Genomic DNA, 23,329 nt, shown 5'->3' on the forward strand with positions numbered 1-23,329 from the left:
ATACAGCGCCAAGATCAGAGTACAGGTTTTTACCTATTCTGTTTTCAGTTCTCTATAAAGTAGCCATTATGTAAAGCCTCACATCTTGTCTCAGCTACCACCAGAGCAAGCCGGTTTCGTGCCACGACGTGGTACGAGTGAACAAATATTGAACATCAGGCAATTTATAGAAAAGGTAACAGTTCAAAGTGCCAACATACTTGTGTTTTATAGATTATACCAAACAAAGCCTTTGACTACGTTCAATGGCATAGCTTTTGACGTATTTTAAAGGAAATGGGCGTACCAAGGTACCTTATTTATTATCTCTCATGAAGAGTCTCAGACCCATTCCAGGTAGAGAAGGGTGTCAGGCAATGATGCATATTGAGTCCTGTCTTGTTCAACATCTATGGCGAATGGGTTATAAGGAGAGCTTTGGAAGACTGGACTGGAAGAATAATACTAGACGGCAAAAAGATCAACAACCCTCGCTACGCTGATGACAATACAGCAATTGCGGCATCAGAAGATTGGTCTGATATTATCGCGACCTCTTGTTTCAGATCCACGCATATCACTCTGAAGAGTTCTTAATTTTTTTCAACAAACACTAAACTTTCCAAATCGAAAGCACCTGGAAAAATTAGAATATCCAATTCCACAAAGGCACACCTGCAATCCTCCCGGTAAGACATTCCCGCAAGCAGCCTAACAGCCTTCCTCTGGAGTCCAAAAATCCTACCCGCACAAGCCGCTCCGTCCCACACCACAATTCCATAGGTCATCACAGTGAGAGTGAAACAGAGCATACTCGTAGTAAGCAGACAACAAAACCCCCGCAGACACCAACCTCCGCAGACCACGGAGAAGAAAGAGTCGTCCAGCAGCAGCCTCCATATGAGCCCCCACCTGAAGACGAGGATAATGGCTTATTCCCAAAAATTTGACAGTCTTCCGGTCTCCGCCATCCAAGTCTCTAAGGCCAAAAACCATTCTCTACGACTTACCATCATTCAGTACGAGCTTGTTGGCCCGGAACCACCGCTCAGCTCGCAGCTGCGCCTCCAACACACCCCGCTCCAGACCCAGAAGCGGAGTGCCCTGCAGTGAGATGGTAGTGTCATCAGCAAAGAAAGTATACATTGAAGCATCGTCATATAGTGGTAGATCATTTATATTTATCAAAAAAAAAACAAGGAACCAAGAACTGATTCCTGTGGTACTCCTACAGCAATGACAGCAATTCAACTTTTGGAGCAAGACGATATGAGAGATACAGTCGAAAGCCTTGCTCAAATCCAGAAACACGGAATTCCGATCCTCAAAAGCATCCGCAGCTAACAACAATAGACCAGGAATAAAGAAAATTATCCGGGCTTATAAGCCGTGGTCTAATGGAATTTCTTCCTGACGTTTCTTCCATATCCGCGGCGGACATGATGTAGTGGCCTTCATAGTCTGATAAAATAAATAACATCGACACAGTTAACACTTTTATTTATCTCGGTTAACAAATATCCAACGATGGCGAATCCAGTGAGGAAAAGCTCCTTAGCAAAGGAAGCTATGACCAAACTAACAAACATAAGAAGAAGTCATGAAATCTCTTGGGCAACAAAAATGAGACTGGTAAGAAGTCTGGTCTTCACAATCTTTCTCTATGCGTTAGAATGTTGGTCACTTAACGCAACGGACAAAAAGAAATTTGACTCCCTGGAGATGTTCTGTTGGCGTAGAATGCTGAGAATCCGTGGACACAAAGAAGAACCAATGAATCCATACTTCAACAAATAACACCAAAAAAGAAACTAAGAACAATAAATAGTAGCTGAAAACATCGCTATATTTTTAAGACTAACCGTTGGTATACAGGGTAATTCAAATTCGACCCTCACCATTGGGATCTCAGAAACCATAAGAGATACGAGAAAGTTTAAATTGGGGCAAAGTTGCGCAATTTAAAGCTCAACCAAATGCTGTTTTAAAAGTTTTGATTTTCCGAGTACTTCCGAAGATATCCGAAAAAAACTGAAAATTTGATTTTTTGTTTTTATTTATTTCTAACCTTATTTGAAGAGATATCCCAAAACTAAAAGCATCTTTTCATTGCCACTTTTTCCTAGCTATTCGATGATGGATACAAATTTGCCACACGACGTTTCGTTTTCTGTCAGTCATCATCAACTTTCTTTTTTCTTATGGGCGCCATATTGGATTTTTAGCCCACCAAATAGTACGTTTTATTCTGATTTTAGTGATGTATAATAACTTATGATTTGCTTCATAAATAACAAAATAATTCAATAAAAACTATTTTTACTTTAGTTATTGGCTTTGAGTTAATGGACCGTTTTAAAAAATGTCATTATTTGACAGTACTTGTCAAACACGATAATTCGGACGATTATTAGAGCGTCAATCATAGTTAAAAATGTATCTAGAAAAGAAACCCCCGAAAATGTTATTATTGTACAAGCATTGCTGAACTATTTAGGTTAATCAGAAAAAGAGATTTGTTAGCATTATCTCTAACTTAAAAGGCTTATTTATGTTTCCAAGGGAAAGATCATCATTTTAAGAACTTCATTTTTTGCCAAATTTCAATTTTGTATAATGTTAAGTGCAAGTTTATAGTTATTTATACAGTAAGTGACAAACCATTTTTTATTCATTCATATTTATTCGAGTGAATAAACCGGTTTAAGTCACGTGTCTTATACAGTATTTTATTAAATTTCGACTTCTTATATTAAAAAAAAAACTAAAATTACAGTTCTATTAAATTTGCACCGCGTCCCGCAGATGTAACATTGATGTTTGTTTGTTTACATCTGTAAATAGGCGAATGTCATTCAGAGTGATTTAATAGTTATTTATACAGCAAGTGACTTAAACCATTTTTTATTCACGAAAAGAACAACTAGGTCCACAAGCGTAGCGAGTGGCCTAAGCTCTTCGAGTGAATAAACCGGTTTAAGTCACGTGTACACCTTTGTGACTAAGTATGTTCAGGCCAATTGCGTGTGATAAGTACTACCAAGTAATCTTCATAAAACGTCTCATTAACAAAGCTAACTAAGGTAAAATCTCTAAAAGCTCTAATAATCGTCCGAATTATCGTGTTTGACAAGTACTGTCAAATAATGACATTTTATAAAACGGCCCATTAACTCAAAGCCAATAACTAAAGTAAAAATAGTTTTTATTGAATTATTTTGTTATTTATGAAGCAAATCATAAATTATTATACATCACTAAAATCAGAATAAAACGTACTATTTGGTGGGCTAAAAATCCAATATGGCGCCCATAAGAAAAAAGAAAGTTGATGATGGTTGCCAAAAAACGAAACGTCGTGTGGCAAATTTGAATCCATCATCGAATAGCTGAGAAAAAGTGGCAATGAAAAGGTGCTTTTAGTTTTGGAATATCTCTTCAACTAAGATTAGAAATAAATAAAAACAAAAAATCAAATTTTCAGTTTTTTTCGGATATCTTCGGAAGTACTCGGAAAATCGAAATTTTTAAAACTGCATTTGGTTGAGCTTTACATTGCGCAACTTTGCCCCAATTTAAACTTTCTCGTATCTCTTATAGTTTCCGAGATCCCAATGGTGAGGGTCGAATTTGAATTACCCTGTATAGCATGGTAGCCGGAAAAAGCCCCAGAGGGGAGAAAGCGGAAGCCCAACACGGGACAAAGTATAGCCTGCACATTCAGGATGACAGAGAACAGGGAGGGATGGAGACATATTGTGGAAAGCAACTCGTAAAATCACGATTCTGAAGAAGTCATGTAAGCTTCTGCAAAATTATCTCATATTTACTCCGCGCGCTTCAAGCAGACAAGATCTTGGTTAAGAGCATTTTTTTGCTTAAGTTGTCCCATCTCACCGTTGATTTCAAACGTTTAAGAAGTTAAACTATCCACACCTGTTGAGTACTTTATACTATTCTTACATTTTTAGCATAACATCTCTTGATCTGGCATGATTGAGCTCCAAATTATACCGTGGGGCAGAATAGTGTATATTCTCTTCATCCAACATTCAATCGAAATGGGTCTTAAAAATAGTCTAAAAAAGTTACTGACTAGGTTGAGTTGATTCTTTGATTTTACCAACTCAGCTACTTATATTACTGTGATTATATTTACTATAAATTACACAGTGTTGACTGTGACTGATGCTGTGCTGATGCTGAGTGACTATGCTTCATATATTAAGCTAGGGTCACTAAAAAATACTGCAAGTTCCCCATTGAATCATGAAGGTTGACCATCTTTATAGACAGCAATGATCCCTGTTTAAATTTTCATTTCTCACTGCATAATCGCCTTTATTATTCAGAAACATGAACTAATTTGTCATAAAATTCTATAAAACTCTTCTAGGCTAAACAATTATCAAAGGCTGGTACTTACAATTCTACCAAAAACTGGCTATAATTTCGATTCAATACAACGAATGGAAATTATAAATAATAAGCGCGTATAATTTGGTTTGCCTTTAGAGTTTTGAGGTTGGGTACTTTTTTCCATGGTTATTTACACTGAATAGGGGAGGGTGGACCACAATGAAACATAGGCCACATTAAGCTATTACATTTTTTCTTGCTAATACAATCGTGATCTTTGCTGTCAACTCTTTAATGAACGAGTAGTTACGCCACCGCATTTTAATACAGACACACTGATAATCTTCACATTCTGATATGTTGACGATCCACAAGAAGGGAAGCAGAGAAGAATGCGACAACTACAGAGGCATATCAGTACAATGCTCAATGGCTCGAGTATACGGAAAAATACTTACTAAGAAAATTGAAAATCGACTTTGAAGCATAAGAACAAGCCGGCTTCAGAGCGGGAAGACCTAGAGTGGACCACCTCTTCTGTCTCACCCAGGCGATAGAAAAGAAAACAGCATTTCAACAGTAAAAACACCTACTATAACCTAAAAAAGGCATACGATAACATCCCACAAAGCAAAATCTGGGAAGCCCTAGAGAGGACTAACATCAACGTCAACTTAATTAAAGTCATAAAGAATCTTTATAAGGACAATACAACTAGAATAAAAATAGCAAAAGGGATATCAAAAGGTTTTAGAGTCGATAAGGGCTTGAAGCAAGGATGCTGCCTCTCACCGACGTTGTTTAAAATATATCTGGAACATGCTTTGAAAGCATGGAAACGAAAGTGTAAAGATATGGGCATCCCACTAAATAACACAACTTTATATACTTTGAGCTTTGCAAACGATCAAGTAATTTTGGCCCAGGACTACGAAGACCTGAAGTATATGACCCAGAAATTAGTTGAAGAACATACCAAATGGGACCTTGAAGTGAACGTAAATAAAACCGAATAATATGTGCATAGGCGGACTACAACAAGACCTTATCCTCGAAGATACACAACAGAGAATAAAACCCTGCAAAAAATAAAATAACGACGATACCACGGATGAACGGGACCGAAACATCCAGCGACGTAGAGTCATCATCCTTCTAAACAGTGTACTATGGGGACAAAAGCATATCGAAAGACAATAAACACCGAATATACAATAGCATCATCAAAAGCATAGTCACATACGGCAGTGAGGTGTGGCAATTAAAACAACGCTCAGAGAACTCGTTAAAGGTAACCGAGATGAACTTTTGGAGACGCGCCGTGGGCAAATCAAGGTCGGAAAGGATCCGAAATGAACAGATTAAAGAAATTATGAATGTCGGACATACAATAGTAGAGGGCATACACGTGGCGCAACTCGCTACGCCTGGAGGATGGGAGAAGAAAGGCTACCCAAGCAAATCCTTAACTGGACACCACAGGGGAAAAGAAAAAGAGGGCGACCCAGAAAAAGCTGGAGAGAGGGCATCATTGCTTTGTTTTAATAATTTGTTTATTTAACCAACAAAATCATCATCACATATCCTTTGGGTCAAGCTGAGACAAAATTTATGAGCCACAATGATACATAAATAAATGCAAGTTAATATCCGCATACAACTTTTGTTTTTTAAAGCTAAACTAAATTTGTTAGTGAATATTTGTTGCATATCAATTGTTCATCGTTCAATTGATCTCCTTTTAGGTAGAACGATGTCAAGGGGTCAGAGATGAAAGATTGATAAGGGGACGTTTTCAGAAAACTGAATGAGACAGACTGTGTGAAATGAACGTAAAGTTTCACTTAGAGAAGCTTAGTATAGTTAGTATCAGGCACTCTTCAGATATGTAAAGAGAACGGGTTTGACTGTAATGTTTTTTTGGATGATGATTTTCTAACCAGTTACGTATTAACCGATCGTGACTTTTTAACTGAAGCTGATGGGGCGATGGAAACCGAACATACAGGACATGAAGCCGCAGTGAGAAAGGAAGAATTTCGGAGACCTCCAAGTGAAGTTTCACCAACATCAAGGCAATTAACTCAACCTAATATGGGCAATCGTCAACGTCCAATGTTAGGCATACTACAAGCTCCGAAAATAACATAATATCTGGCAATCTGTTTATTTCTCCAGAACAGTTCAAAGAATATCCCAAAGCGGGTAGTAGTAAGTAGAAGTAATAATGCGAGGGAACCCTAAAAGGTCCGGCGAGTAGGCCTTAAGACCCTTTTCGCCGTTTCCCCTCAAACCCTCCCCACCTTACTACCCCTGACCTACGCCACCCAGACGTCCCGTCTCCCTGACGAAGGAAAGGATCCGTCCCCACTCCAAAGAAGACAGTTTCCTGCAGGAGTGTGGAGGCCCTAAGAAAGCGCCTCCTAATAGACGACCAGAGATGGCAGACTCCTAATAGGTGATATGATGTCTCCTCCGCCGTTCCACATTGTGAACAAACGGGGCTATCACCAATGACTAGTAGATGCAAATGTTTTTTTTAGGCCACAGTGGCCTGTCAGAACCGTAACCAGTGTTTTTAAGGCACAGCGACTCCTTGACATCAACAATTTGGACTTTGCCTTGGCGTTGCTTGGGATTCCAATCAATTCCTTGGCTTGTCTGCACCCTTCCGCCTTTCTCCACGTCTCTGTGGTTCCTTCAAGCGCCCAGTCACTTAGTGCGCTTGCTATTTGTCTGTTTCTTAATCCTATGTAAGGTTCGGCAGTTATTGGACTCCTAGAAGACCCGAGCCGGGCCAGTGCATCGGAGCGCTCGTTTCCGCGCAAACCCCATATTTTCCGGAATCCACACTAGGTTTACCTGCTTCTGCTCTGCCACTTTGTTCAGGGCATCCCAGAATTCCTGAATTAATCTCTTGCCCATCCTGGCTCTACAAAGTGCCTTTAGGACAGCCTGACTGTCAGAGTAGATCTCGATCACTACCGCTCGCCCTTCTGAAACTTCCTTGCTTGTGACGACCTCGAGGATTGCAAATAATTCCGCCTGAAAGATGGTCGTCCACCCCCCCCCCCCCAGCGAAAAATATGCTCTCTTGTTGGTGTCTTGTCGGTACACTCCTGCCCCACATCATACCGTATTGGGAGACTTTGAGCCGTCGGTGTACCAGCTTTGCACCCCTTCTCGAGAAGTCACTGACCTACTATCCCAACTATTCCTGGTTGCGATTTCTACCTTAAACTTCCTTTCAAACCTAACTCTTACTTCAGGTGCGACGACCTTTGCCGCCCAGAATTGGAATATCCCGATGCATGGCGGCCGCTATACTTGACGCAGGTGGTTGTCACGCCTTGTAAAGCCGCATTCCATTCTCTGCAGCGTCGCAGCGGCCGCCCAGCGTATTCACAGAGATAACTCAGAAAGGCCCAGAAGAACGTTTAATGCGAGACTAATTGCGCCGGTTATTGCCAGACAGGCTAGTCTTTGCAAACCCGCCAGTTTCCGGGATACGAAGGCCTTCTCCACCGCCGGCCACCAGACCAAGGAAGCATAACAGATCCTCGGCCTTATAACGGCCGTGTATTACCACCTCATGACGTGTGGTTTTAGGCCCCAGTTTTTTCTCAGAGCCCGGCGCAAATGCCACATAGTGACAGTGGCCTTCTGTATGACTTTGTCTACGTGAGTTTACTGTCTAAGGTTACGCCCAAGTACTTAACCTCTTCCACAAGTGTCAGAGGTTTTCCGTACAAGACTGGCGGCCTATAATCCTTAATTTGCCTTCTCTTTGTAAAGAGCATGATCTCCGTTTTGCTAGGATTAACTGATAATCCGGCATCGGCGCACCATCTCTCTATTATCTTACAAGCCATCTGTATTCTCTCACAGACAACGCCCAGAAATTTCCCTTTGACGAGAACTAGGCCGTCGCCCGCGTTGGCTTTCGCGTAGAAGCCCTCTTGGTCTAGTCGCCCCAGGAGTTCGTCCATAACCAGACACCACAGGCGGGGGGATTTTCTTTAAAAAAAGTTTACTTTTACGTAAAACGAAGAAAGTTATAAAAGACAAATCTTCATCAGAAGATGAGGTTGCAGCTTCAAGGTTTGTAGAAGAGAATTCGGATGAGGATATACGATGGCCACAGACATTGGGTCCTCCTGGGTTTGAGAAATTATATTGTTGCGAAGCGAACTTTTGATTATTAGTTAGGATTTCTTTAGTTATTTGTTGTTATCCCTGTATGTTACGTTGCTTTGTTTACGTTCTACATTCTTTTGTCTGTGTTCTAGAACATCCTGGCTCCGTTGCTTATATAGAGAGAGATTTATGTTATAGCTTAATGAGTGTGAGAGAGAAAGTCAATTTCATGAATATTTGGGAACTTTCTAGAAACCATGGAAGCCTATATAAGCAGCTGAACCAGGCCTGGTTAGTTAGTTGTTGAGTAGATAGTTGTAGTGAAGTCGAAGTTGTCAGATTACGAGGTTAAGTGTCAGTGTCAGTTTATTGTTTGTAAACAATATACAGTGTTGTACAAGAAGTGTGTCATTAAGGAGTACGACGGTACATTTGGTGTCAGAAGTGGGATTGGAGAATCGAAGAAGAGTTCCAGAGGAAGACAGAATAAACCGACAAAAGCAGAAGGTGTGTTGAATGTCTGTGAGTACACGACAACAAAGCGCCAAAATGCATGAAGGAATGAAACAACTTATGGAGATGATTCAAGCAATGAAAGCAAGCCAAGACCAAAAGCTCGAAGAAATGAAAGCAAGCCAAATAAGTCAAGAGCAGTTCGAGGAGTTAAAAGCAAGTCAGGACCAAAAGTTCGAAGAAATGAAAGCGAGCCAAGACGAAAAGTTCGAAGAAATGAAAGCGAGCCAAGACGAAAAGTTCGAAGAAATGAAAGCAAGCCAAGAACAAATTAAAGACCAGTTTCAACAACAAGATGAAAAATTAGACCGAGTAATAAATGAAATAAAAGGAGAAATGGACAACAGGATGGAAATTTTGGAAGAAAAGGTAAATGAGAGGATAAGCGGTATGGAGGAGACCGTTCAGACCTTGCGAGAGGAATTTGACAAACTACAGGAAAAGTAATTATTAAGCCACCAGTTTTCGACGGTAAGACCTCATGGCAGGTTTACAAAAAACAGTTTGAGGCTGCCGCAGAGGCCAACAATTGGACATCAAGTGACAAAGCCACTGCCTTGGTTTTGTCACTTCGAGAAGAAGCACTGGAGGTTTTGCAGACTTTGGACGAGAGCCAGTACAAAAACTACGACGACTTAATCCAACATTTGGAGATGAGATTTGGAAATAAGCACCTAGAACAAGTATACGAAGCTCAGTTGTCTAGTAGGACCCAAAGAAGCACGGAAACACTTCAACAGTATGAAGCCGACATTGCTCGATTAGTTTGTCTGGCCTATCCAACGGCCTCTCACGACATTAGAGAGCGAATGGCAGTACGGGCTTTTGTACGAGGTCTTAAAGATTGTGACACAGAGCAAGCAATACGATTAGCGAGATGCCAAACATTGCATGATGCTCTTGCCTACGCTTTGGAGTTTGAGGTGTTCAAGCAAGTATCACGAGGACATACTCGAGTGCGTCAAGTCAGAAGCCTTACACTGGAACCGAGAATCCGATATTCCAATTCAGATCACACAATCACTCAGTCAGACTTGAATCGTCAGCTGGAGACATTTCGAAAAGAACTAATGGGAGCCTTAAATAGAAGAAGTCAGAACAACCGAAACGCTCAAACCACCACGTTTACTCGGTCATTGGAATGCTGGAACTGTGGAGAAAAGGGGCACATTCAATCGCAGTGCCGCAAGCCTAGAAGAATGCAAAGACTTCAAGAATATGACTTCCAGGTTGAACACAGAAAGGGACGTTTGCACGGAAACGCGGACGTTGTGTCACGAAGACCTCGTGTGGAAGGTTGCAATCACTGTAAACGCCTGGAGATAGCTGAATTTCGAAAGCCTTGTCGAAGGATCGCTCTGAAAAATGACATTGCATGGGATCGGGAAAACTTGGCTGCCGATCAACGAGAAGACCCCGATTTAGGGCAGATAATTAACTGGAAAGAGCGTGGAGAAAGACCAAATTGGGAGGAGATTTCCGCTAAGTCTCCAACATTAAAGGGATATTGGGCATTATGGGAGTCCTTTATTATTGATGGAGATTTACTAAAAAGAAAATGGGAAAGTCCGGATGGGAAAGAAGAACGACTACAGGTAGTTCTGCCAAGAAACCGAGTTAGTGACGTACTGAAAGAAGCCCATAATGGAATTGGTGGAGGGCACTTTGGCATCAACAAAACGTTAAATAAAGTTAGGGAAAGGTTCTATTGGCTACAAAGCCGCTCAGATGTAGAAGATTGGTGTCGGCGTTGCGCAGACTGTTTCAGTAGCAAGGGACCCAAAACTCGGAGCCGAGGATGTATGAAGCAGTATAATGTCGGAGCTCCGTTTGAGAGGATTGCCGTTGATATAGCTGGACCTTTTCCCAAAACTAATTCCGGAAATCGCTATGTCTTGGCCGCAATGGACTACTTCAGTAAATGGCCAGAAGTGTACGCAATACCAAACCAGGAAGCCGCTACTGTAGCAGAAGTTCTGGTTGACAACTTCTTCTGCAGATTTGGAGTACCGAGGGAGCTGCATTCGGATCAAGGGCGTAATTTCGAATCGGCAGTATTCACGGAAGTGTGTGACCGATTGGGAATTAAGAAAACCAGAACTACTCCATTACACCCACAGTCAGACGGAATGGTGGAACGTTTCAACCGGACACTTTGACAACTACCTAAGGACAGTCGTCGATAACAATCAGACAGATTGGGATCAGCACATTCCGTTGTTCCTGATGGCTTATCGATCGGCAGTACATGATTCCACTGGCAAAACACCAGCTAGTGTTGTCTTTGGAAGGGAGCTTCGTTTGCCAATGGATCTTCTTTTTGGACGACCGGAAGAACCCCCAGCCTCTTGTGATAGCTATTCAGAAAAATTGGCGCAACGCTTGCATGTGATCCATGAGGAAGTTCGGCAGAAGTTGAAATTTGCAAGCGACCGACTAAAGACAAGATATGACAAAAGGGCCAACAGCAGCGGATTCCAAGCCGGTGATCAGGTCTGGTTATACAATCCTGCTCGAAAGAAAGGAAAGTCACCGAAGCTACAGAGGTCATGGGAGGGACCCTACGACGTTATAAAGCGTCTGAACGACGTCGTCTACAGAATACAGCGAGGACATCGGGCAAAAATGAAAATAGTTCACCTGGATCGACTTGCACCTTACCGACCACCCAAAGCTGGTGAAGTTGATGATCGGGACGATCAACTCTAGGAGGGGGGCAGTGTTGCGAAGCGAACTTTTGATTATTAGTTAGGATTTCTTTAGTTATTTGTTGTTATCCCTGTATGTTACGTTGCTTTGTTTACGTTCTACATTCTTTTGTCTGTGTTCTAGAACATCCTGGCTCCGTTGCTTATATAGAGAGAGATTTATGTTATAGCTTAATGAGTGTGAGAGAGAAAGTCAATTTCATGAATATTTGGGAACTTTCTAGAAACCATGGAAGCCTATATAAGCAGCTGAACCAGGCCTGGTTAGTTAGTTGTTGAGTAGATAGTTGTAGTGAAGTCGAAGTTGTCAGATTACGAGGTTAAGTGTCAGTGTCAGTTTATTGTTTGTAAACAATATACAGTGTTGTACAAGAAGTGTGTCGTTAAGGAGTACGACGGTACAATATTGAGAACCCATATGGTATATAGGTGATTTCGTGGTAGTGAATTTCAAAACAAAAACGGCTAATACAGGACAAGTTACTGAAAAGGAAGATCATTAAAATGATATAGAACTTAGCTAAATGGGAAAAAGTATGAAACATGAGCGTCACATTGTGTTTCCTGTTGTTCCGGACGTGGCATTGGTGTCAGTAGACAGCATAAAGATGGTCGTAAATTCACCCACTTGCTTAGGAAATTCAAAAAGAATTCAGTCATCCTAAATTTGAACTACTACTAGAATTTTGTTGTTTCATTGTGGCCTAGTAGCTGTTTCACAGTGGCCACAATAAAATAACTGAAACATTTTTTTCTCTATGTTATTTTACGACTAATTTTAAATGCTATTACCTTTGCAATAGGTCCAACTTTTATTAGCAATGTTCAGTTTTTCATTTATCACAGTTGACTATAAAATAAAAATTAATATTTTTTTTTTGTCAACCTGTGGCCTACCCTCCCCTACGTTCTGTGCCCAGTCCCATTTACATCGTTCAAACTACTACCAAATTACCCTTTAGTATAACGATACGTTCCAAATAAGTGTTATGGTGTTAGGCATGTTGATAAATATGTACAGGGTGTCTAAAATTGGATGGTTTTACGGATCTACAAAAGTAGCAAAGTATCACACATGAGCGGAAATAATGTATAGTCGGATTTTTGCCTTTTGAGAATGACGTCATCTTTTTACATCTTTGTTTCTCGCATATCAAACATGTGAGATAAACATTTTTAACAAAAAAGGCACGTTATTAATTTTGTCATCTTGTTAAATTAAAAAATAAAATAACCACAGCTTCCTCCGTTTCTGAGCTACAGGGTGATTTTGAAAATACGACAATTTGGAACACCCCTCGTATTTTCTTTACCATTATCGACGCAGAAAAGCTACAAATAGCTTCCCATGGAAAATTTTACGTAGAATCCAAATATTTAATCCATTTTCTTTTTAAGCACATCGTTATTAAAATATGAACCAATTTGATACACGAAATACTCTCATGAAGTGTCACAAGAGCAAATCATATAAAGTTATTATGTGTTGAGTATTAAGTATTAATATAATTTGATAAAAAACAACTACGCATCGAACAAAAGAAGAATCATCGCGGATACAGCGTTCAATTATCATAACAAAGTTATAGTATATTGGAAACGAAGCTTTTGCAGACATATGTTTGGAGGAGTAACCCACCTGTTCATAAAATCTGAAACACCCTGTATATTTTTGAAGATTTCATTTATACAAAATACTACCTTTTCAAAAATCTATAACAATATTTGCGTTTCAAGATAAGAAATACTCCCTCTGGTGATCAGTTTTGAAAACAGTTTCGGACATTCTAGCTGTCATTTCTTCGTTTGTTTACATTGATTTTGGTTAGGAAATTAGCACTGGTTTCGTAAATATGAAGTGACAGTGTCATATTATTTACAATCTTAAGTTAGGAACAGGTTGACCGATGTTAGTTCAACTGGCGCTGCGATCTTAACTTGAAACGCCAATTGGTCACTGTCCTATGGTCCCTTCATATTTATGAAACCAGTGCTAAATTCCTAACCAAAATAAACGTAAACAAACGGAGAAATGACAGCTGGAATGCCCAAAACTGTTCACCAGAGGGGGGATCTCTTATCTTAAACGCCTATTAGTGACTCCAAAACGCGCAAAAAAATCACTAGAAGTTTTCAAACAGTTTTTTGCAGCTCAGAGACACCAAAATGTCACCAGTGTCTTTCGAACTGTCTTCTGAGTCTTGAAAGTATTACAAGAGGTTCTTAAACGGTTTTTGCAGGTCAGAAACGCCAAAATGGCATTAGTAGATTCTGTTCCTTTAAAATACCACCAGAAGTTTCAAAAATGTTTTCAGTTGCTTAGATTAAGGTTGAGGAAAAAATTGGTTAATTTTGAAGCACATGGTGGTTCAGTATTAGTTTAAGTTTACTGATCCTTTGTGAACCGGTTTCAGCCCTTTAGGCCATCATCAGCACTCAAATTTGTCGAGAGAGAAACAAGAAACATTCTCATCAATAAACTTTTGCACGTAGCATACGCTTTTACTGAACCACTTTGTGTTCTTCACCGTGCACACTTGGCATTACCACTTACCAGCTAATCTAATTTTGAAGCACCCTAGCGGCCAAACGGTTTAATCAGTGTTGTCATATCTTTAGAAAGTCCATTTCATTGGCTCTATATTGACGTACAAAAAAGTTTATAAAGTATGGACCAAATAAGCGAGTTATTTAAGATTGAATGAAACACTGCACTCAAAACAAATTTGACGCTCTATAGCGGCCTAACCAATAAATCAACCAACCAGTGTTGCCATATCGTCGGAAAGCCCATTTCCTTAGCTATCCATTGACGTATAAAAATCTACACAGAGTGTTCCAAATTGGTGAGTTATTTATGATTGAGTGACATAGTGCATCGAAAAAAAATTGGTAAACTTTGACGCCATCTAGCGGCAAAACGATTCAATCGGCCGAGAAAAGTAGTTATATCGTTGCAAAGCCCATTTTAATGGCTATCCATCGACATATAAAAGTCCATACATTATGTGTCAAATAAGATAGTGATTCACACGATTGAATCAAAGAGTATGAAAAGCTTTAAAAAACGTAAATTTGGCAAAACGTGGATGGAAATGTACCAAAAATGGTGTCAAAATAGCGGAATTGTGTGCGCGTGTGTCACGTGACTTTGACAGAACCGAAATGTAAAAAAAAATTAGAAAAAGGCAAATCAAAATGACCCATGTCACGTGATCTTAAAAAAACTGGTTAAAAGTTATAACCATTGTCAAAACCGGGTGCAAAATAAAATGTACAAAAAAAAATATTAAAAAAAAAGATATAACCATCAGAAAGCTCCAAGTTCACCCGGTAACTCGGTTATTTATAAAACTATAAAAAAATTGTAAAAGGGGAAAATTGTAGAGAATTTCATCCTTTACCAGATTTCGTTTTTGCACTAAAGGGCCTCCTCACCGAGCTGTTTTCTAAAAAATTGTGGCGAAGCACAAAAATGTGTTTTAAAAAACCCTAAACAAGTTCAACTAAGCGTAACTCGGTTACTTAGCAAAATATCAAAAAAGTGTAAAAAGGGAATTTATACGTTGTTCTTTAATTTAACTCCATAGTGTTATATGTATATTTTTGAAAAGGTAATTTTTAGCTTAATACAAATCTGCATATAGTATAGTATGTTTGGTTCATATCTTAAAAATGATGTGCTCCAGAAAAAAAAAAACAAATGGCTGACAGCTGTGGAAGGTACGACTACACCATCGTTCGTTTCACAAAAATCGCTATGCTCTACCTTTGCTAGTTTTGGAGATATCCCGTAAAACCATTAAATTTGAGACACCCTGTACATACCATTATAATTACAGGATGTCATTAAAGTGATGCGATTGTACTGTTAAAAACCATAATCCTCGTTGCAGTTGCCAAACTACATGCCAAAATCCCAACCAAAAATTTTACCTGATTCCTTGATCTCGGCCATCTGCCGGGCTAGGTGTCGCTACAGTACCTAGCTGTATTCTAGGAGCAAAATCATTATCGTCCATATATGCATTCCTGTGAGACCAAATCAACAAGCGAAATAACCAATTTCAGTTATATACTTTTATTAATAATAACTAGTGATGGGTAAATTACCGGTAAAGTAAATATTTTACTTTACCCCGAAAATTTGACCGGTAAATTACCACTAAATTAACTGGTAAATAATAAATACTGTTTCTGGCAGTTCAAATTTTAATAGCGCTTTTCTTCCAGGCTGTACCAAATTTTGTAGTGGTTTTCAGGTTATTGGATAGGAACATTAATGAGGACTACAACAATATGCTTAAAACAATAATTTTCGCACTACAAGTTGGTTTTACTGAGGATTTTGTTCCTGACCGTCCTTTCAAACTGTGTTTCTGACAGTTCAAACTTTGTCACCGCTTTTCTCCCTGACTGTACGAAATTTTGTAGTGTTTTTTTGGGTTATTACATAGAAAATTAAATAAGGATTCCAAAAATTTGCTTAAAACTGTAATTTTCTCACTCCAAGTGGGTTTTATAGGCGAATTTGTCGCTGACTGTCCTTTTAAACTGTGTTTCTGTCAGTTCAAACTTTGACACCGCTTTTCTCTCTGACTATACAAATTCTTGTAATGTTTTTTCATGTTATTGGATAGAAAATCAAATTAGGATTTCAGAAATGTGCCTAAAACTGTAATTTTGTCACTCCAAGTAGGTTTTACAGTCGATTTTGTCCCTGACTGTCCTTTCAAACTTTGTTTCTAGTAGTTCAAACTTTGACATCGGTTTTCTCTCTGACTGTATCAAATTTTGTAGAGTTTTTTCAGGTTATTGCGTGGGAAATTTAAAGAGGAATCTAGAAATATTCTTAAGACAGTTATTTTCTCACTCCATGTGGGTTTTACAGACAATTTTGTCTTTGACTGTCTTTTCAAACTGTGTTTCTGTCAGTTCAAACTTTGACACCGCTTTTCTCCTTGCCTGTACCAAATTTTGAGTGTTTTTTTAGGTTATTGAATAGGAAATTTAATGAAGATTCCAAAAATATTGTTAAAACAGTTATTTGCTCACTCCAAGTGGGCTTTGCAGTTCATTTTGTGCCTGACTGTCCTTTCAAACTGTGTTTCTGGCAATTCAAACTTTGACACCGCTTTTCTCCTTGCCTGTACCAAATTTTGTAGTGTTTTCTGAGGTTATTGAATAGGAAATTTATTGAGGATTCCAGAAATGTGCTTAAAACAGTTATATTCTCACTCCAATTGAATTTACAAGCAATTTGGTCCCTGACTGATGCCCTTTCAAACTGTGCTTGTCAGTTCAAGCTTTGTCACCGCTTTTCTTCCTGAGTGTACTAAATTTTGTAGTGTTTTTTCAGGTTATTGGATAGAAAATTGAATGAGGATTCCAAAAATGTGCTTAAAACAGTTATTTTCTCACTAAGTGGGAAGTTACAGGCGATTTTGTCCGTTACTGTCCTTTCAAACTGTGTTTCTAACAGTTCAAGCTTTGACACCGCCTTTCTCTCTGACTATACAAAATCTTGTAGTATTTTTTCATCTTATTGGATAGGAAACTAAATGAGGATTCCAAAAATGTGCTTAAAACTGTAATTTTGTCACTCCAAGTAGGTTTTACAGTCGATTTTGACCCTGACAGTCCTTTCAAACTGTGTTTCTGACAGTTCAAACTTTGTCACCGCTTTTCTCCCTGACTGTGCCAAATTTTGTAGTGTTTTTTCAGGTTATAGGATAGAAAATTTAATAAGGTTCTAAAAATGTGCTTAAAACTGTCATTTTCTCATTCCAAGTGGGCTTGACAAGCAAATATGTCCTTGAATGTCAAACTGTGCTTCTGGGATTTATGACAGTTCTTTTGACAATTGTCAGTAAACTACAAATCGTTTAAATAATCTTCAGATGTTCGTAAATTTTCTCATCTCAAAAACATATTTTTGTCATAATGTAGACATGAGATAATAAAGAAAAGTGACAAAAAGATGAAAATGCATTTTTTTTAGAAAAGGCTACTTTTTCATAAAAAAGTTGATACGACTCATTTGGTACAAGAATCACTTTTTCAGAAAATTTTACTTCATTTATTTTATTATTGATAAACCAAAATCTCTAAAACAATAAATAACAAATCAAAACAGAATTTTATTCAATCTATATTTTTCAGGATCATTTGATCGAAAATGACTTTCCAATTTAATGACAGCCATGACAGAAAAATCAAGCAAGTTTCAATTAGACCCATAAATTTACTGTACAAATCGGAATTTACTGTAAAATTGGTACATTTTCCTGTCACACTGAATTTTACTTTACTTTACTGGTAAATAACCGGTCACGGTAAATTTACACCCATCACTAATAAAAACACAAAGTGCGCTTACCTTTTCTTGCTTGAAAGTGACTTTTGTGCTTTAATATCGTCCTCCGGCAGGGGCGATTTTTCTTTATCAAAGTCTTCATCGTCTAATACTTCAGATTCGTAGTCTTCCTTATACTTTTCAACGGTTTCGATGTAATCGAGCTCGGCAAAATATTCATCCCCGTGTTGCATTCCGTCCTAAATAATTTACAAAAATGTTATTGGCTTAATTATTACGTCCTACAAATTGTACCTCATTGGCAAATGCCTCACGATGCAAGGTGCCGGCGTAAATACAAATAAACGTTCCCTGAGGAATATCGTTGAGACACCGAATACCCCAACCACGATTGTGAGTTTTAAACACTTGCAGTTTTAGCGACATTGGATTTTGTACCACGCGGTTCAAACATGTTGACGAACATTTACACCTAAACAAAACGTTGTTAGGCAGCTGAAACATCATTACCAAAGAAGTCCTACCTAGAATTACACTCATATATTCCAGTAATAACTTGCTCTTGCAATCTACGATAAATATAACCCACGGAAATTGGATCAACGTCTTTTCCCAAAAATTTCAGCCCGTCCAAAGTGAGCTTCCAGCAAGAGCATTTTAATTTATCCTGCAACGGTTTTAGTACAATCTTCAATTATAAAACCTTAATAAAACGTACCACACAATCATCATCACAGTCGCAACCGCACAAAAATTCTTCATCCAAATTTAAATCCACACCTTCCATAGGAACTCGTTTGGCGGAGTAATTGCAAAAGTCGAGCATTTCGTTATTAAACCCGTTAATTACCGGTATAGGTACCTGTTCCAGACCTGCAGATGATACGAAGTTTTGAACTTTTCATACTTATTACTGACGTTTAGTACCTTTAGATAAATCTTTAGGATCGGGAGAACATTCGACGCTAAACTCTGCTAAGCATCTCACCATGTGATTGAAATCAAACAGATCCACAGTCATTTCACTTTCAGTTACACTTAAATAATAATGAATCTGAAAATAAAATTTTGTCTAAAAATATTGCAACAACATTTTACATTTATCAAGTTTAGTCGCATTGAGATGATTATGTTGCACAAGTTGGCAGCAACACAAATAAGGTGTATCAATTTCTACATAAAAAAGTAGAAGTGTGGTAAAAGACAGTAGGCAAATGTATAAACTAGGCTGTATTAAAATGCTTCAATGGAATTAAGGATTCCGCGACACTTAAGACAACTTATGTATTGTATTGACTGTGATAGGTTGCACTTGATCTGTCGCACTCAAATATCAACTTATCTCAAAACTCGCCTTGAAATACGTAGCTGAATCGACCTGTTCGTGGTATTAAGGTGGATACTTGTAGAAATTGTAAAAGAAATAAAATTTTGGTTCATACCTAGTTGTCTTATTTTCTGGAAATAATCAAGGCGTCTTGAAGCAAAACTTCCTAAGGAGCGAACAAAAGAACCAGCACAAGGCACATACAATAAAGACATTTTTGGACCTAGCAATCCGGATATAAGGAAGACTCCATAGTGAAAAATTCTGTTCAGCTTTAAGGAGGAAGAGACAGAAGAGGTCATCAGCTAATTGGCGAGGGTACATAAGGGACGGTCTACGTCAAAAGCATTGATCGGGAACAGCAAAAGAATGAATGAAGTATCCTGGAACAAATTATTGAAAGGGCGTGCAAGTGCAGGGCAGTAGAATCGACTCAGGTTTCAAGGCTGAAAAGCTGAATATTGGGATTTAAGGACGTAGGGTGTACCACATACGTCCATACCACATCAAGATTCTACTTGAGTGAAGTTTTTGATGATTTATTAAGGGTAATTTTTGAATAATTTGTATCAAAATGGCGTAGTTGGCTGCACTTACACTTAAAAGGAAAAATATGAGGGAGGCCTATATCCAAAGGATAGAAAACGGCTAGAAGAAGAAGAAGAACGCAACTAAGGGAGTTGCTTTTAATAACTCTTTATCCACGGTAGGAATGAGTGGAAAGCGATGATGGAGTGGCCTATGTCTAGCAGTGGACGTTCTAAGGGCTGGTTTATCATGTCATAACTTGACTAGCTTGGTTATACACAGCATCTTTTGCGGGATATACGCTTTGTTGGATTTTAATCACACGAAATTGATTTAATTATTAAAATTCATTTGTAATTAAACAACAATTAACACTTAAAACTTCATTACACGTAATTTAAACAGGCAAGAGCATTTTTGTAATAGCTGCGACGGCTCAAAGGTTAATGAAGTAGATAGATACACACACTTAGTTTAACATCAATTTCTCTGGAACTCATCACTCGATTTCCTTCATATTTTTATGTATTGCAGCTTGATTCTTCATGAATACATCTGCCTTATTACCATTTTTAAGTGGTTTGTCTTTATGTCATATACAGGGACGTAAAGGAAGTAAGGAATTTTCGGTGTTTTTTGACACAACCTGTGGATTGAACAACTGACAATTGACATCACTTTATAACATCAAATTGTGACCCGTTCATTTCTGAACATTTTCTTTTTTTATTCGCTGTGATCTCAATTATTAGAAAAAATACAGGGATTCGAAGAATATTTATCTTAGTTTCACCAACGTCGACATTCGAATTGGATATGAAATTCATGTCGTTTCTCTGGGAACTTTTTACTTTAAGCTGAATATGGGTCACGTCACACTTTTACCTATCAGCTTATTGTGTAAAGAATGCTTAAAAGTATACGGGGGTAATTAAAAAGTCCCTTTTTTGCATTTGGTTAAATGTAATTTTTGAATGCTTTTTCACACTTTATCCAGGCTTAGGACTGGTCCAATTTGTGCTTTATAGTAAACCGGAGAGTGTTTAAAGGTCAACTGGTCAAAAAACTCACAACAACAATAAATTAACGAACAATATGTATGAAGGTAAAGATTGAAAACACCAAGAATATAAGAACCTGTAGAGCAAAACATTTTCTAAATTGTTTTAGTAACGCGTGTGCCCTCCACATCCGTCTCCTCATACTTCTGATGACAGTATCGATCATGTCTTGAGGCAGATTGTCCCAAATCTCAACCAGAGCAGCTGCTACTTGTTCGGGATTTTGAACTGCAGGAGTTATGGACCTTAATCGTCTACCTAACCTGTCCCAGACATGTTCTGTCTAGAGATTGTTCTTATTCCGACGACATTCAAAAAGTCGGAGACACAAAGAGCCTTGTGAGGCCGGGCATTGTCGTGCATTAGCAAAAAGTTTTCTCCGAAATGGGGGGCGAATGGTACGACAGGTCTTGCAGAACATCGCGAATGTATCCATCTGCATTTAAAGCTCCATTAACAACTACACCACACTCTGCTCGTGCCCCTAAGCCACCCCAGACCATCACTGAGCCTCCACCATAGGAGACAGTGGGAGTAAATTTAAATTGTGCATATTGTTCTCCTCGGCGGCGATATAACCTTTCCCTGTCGTCGATGGAATTAACACAAAATCGACTCTCATATGTGAACAAAACATTGGCCCACTGATCATTTTCCCAATTTTCGTGCTCCCTAGCAAAGCCTAGTCTGGCCACACGATGACGTCGCTGGAGTAATGGAGCTTTCTTGGTTCTATAGGCCTTCAAACCAACTTCCTTAAGCCTTCTGCTAATGGTCCGAACACTTGTTCTTCTTCCACGTACTTCTTCCAGTTCACTTCTTAGTTGCGGTAGTACGGCTCGCGCATTGTGTGCCGTTGCTCTGTCCTGTTGGAACCACAAGTCCCACAGTCCTAATTCGTCCAATTGCGGCAGAAAAAACTCGGTCAACATGGCCCTATAGCGCGAACCGTCCACTGTTGCCGTTTGGCCAGCGTTGTTCTCGAAAAAAAATGGCCCGATGACTCCTCCAGCGTGAACAGCGCACCATGCAGTCACTTTGAGCGGGTGTATGGCTCCTCGTGCATGCCCCAGAAGCGATAGTTTTGCTTGTTCACATACCCGCTGAGGTGGAAATGAGCCTCATCACTCATTATGATTTTGGTCGAACAATCGTCCACTTGTTCCTCGAGATTTAGGATGGCTTGGGTGTAGGTTACGCGCGTTTGGCGGTCGGCAGGTAGTAGCTCATGCACGGACTGGACTTTGTACGGGAACATGCGCAGGTCTTTGACCAAAATTCGCCTTAGGGACGTCCGACTGATGGCTAATTGAGTGGCACGACGACTGGTCGATGTTTCCGGCGACAGCTCGATTTCTTTTGGGCTACCTTTCAAAAAACCCAAATCTTGTTCTGCACACCTTATCGAAGAACGTGTTGCCTCGAAATAGGCCAGAACACACTTCATTTTCTTCATTAGAGGTTACTGGTTTTTTTAAATTTCGTGGAACTCTACTAAATCTGAAATTAATCACGTTTTCTTGAATTCTTTTAAAATTCCTTGTATCAATCGGCGTTATGTTTGGATAAGTTTCCTTGAATTTTCTTCACGTTCGGCTAATAATTCGGCACATTCTCCATACATTATAAGTAAATTCGTAATAGCGGCACTGGGATAATTATTATTATTTCTTGCCATTTGTACTGACAAGAATTACACAATTTAAGAAAAAACGTTTGAAACAGTGTTAAGTTTGACAGATACATGTCATAGTATGTTGTAGTTACAGAAACGCAAACTAATCATTAAGCACAAGTAGGTTTTCGTATCGAGATAAGTATGGATTACGATTTTATGCTCACTTTAAGGAAAAACTCTTAATAAGTCAGAAACGGTTGAGGGAAAAGTATACATTAATGTTATTTTAATACAAAACATAAAACCCCCATGGATTCATTTAAAATAACGAACTTTTGGCAGTTTTTCTATCTGTCCGACTAAAAGGTAAAGTAGATCTTTTTAATTTTTTTTCATTTTATGTCTCTGAGGTTTGCAACCATGTAGTATTGTCTAACTGAGGACAAAAGGTCACATCGGTAAACCTTTCAGAACATGAAAATTTAGTTATTGTTTAGACTACCGTTTTGCTGACGAATTCGCTAATTTTATGAAATATCTAAGAATTAAGAAACGGTGCAAATTACGTATAGGGAAGTATTAAGAATAATTACTAGCTTTCTTGTGAGGAATTCAAAAATGAGATTAGAAACAAGGTGTTCCATTTGAAAATCAAATGTTGTGGTTTAATCCGACTGATCTGGCAACACCGCAAAGTCAAAAATGTTTTAGAAAAAGAATTTGGACCCAACCTAGCCTACACTCTAAATTTCAACAAAAAATATTAAGCGGTTCTCTAGATAC

The 23,329-nt window shown here is 38.8% G+C and overlaps 2 protein-coding genes across 3 annotated transcripts in view; one reads left to right on the top strand and one right to left on the bottom strand.

Annotated features, from left to right (window-relative positions):
- Nucleotides 1-23,329, top strand: part of LOC145726872 (uncharacterized) — a 108,555-nt gene that overhangs the window by 65,174 nt on the left and 20,052 nt on the right. The window lies entirely within an intron of this gene.
- Nucleotides 1-23,329, bottom strand: part of egg (SET domain bifurcated histone lysine methyltransferase eggless) — a 58,034-nt gene that overhangs the window by 10,380 nt on the left and 24,325 nt on the right. Inside the window, exons 14-19 of one of the 2 annotated variants that reach the window (XM_081976156.1) lie at nt 18,940-19,066; nt 18,731-18,885; nt 18,537-18,679; nt 18,307-18,484; nt 18,076-18,251; nt 15,633-15,728 (exon numbers count right to left, since the gene is read on the bottom strand). In XM_081976156.1, the coding sequence (XP_081832282.1) occupies nt 15,633-15,728; nt 18,076-18,251; nt 18,307-18,484; nt 18,537-18,679; nt 18,731-18,885; nt 18,940-19,066 (875 nt within the window). The remainder of the gene's footprint in view (nt 1-15,632; nt 15,729-18,075; nt 18,252-18,306; nt 18,485-18,536; nt 18,680-18,730; nt 18,886-18,939; nt 19,067-23,329) is intronic. The other variant, XM_081976157.1, reaches the window with a different exon arrangement.

Source organism: Ips typographus, linkage group LG3 (genome assembly GCF_016097725.1).
Source record: "Ips typographus isolate SLU linkage group LG3, UJ_Ityp_2.0, whole genome shotgun sequence".
In the NCBI taxonomy this organism is placed as follows: Eukaryota; Metazoa; Arthropoda; class Insecta; order Coleoptera; family Curculionidae; genus Ips; species Ips typographus.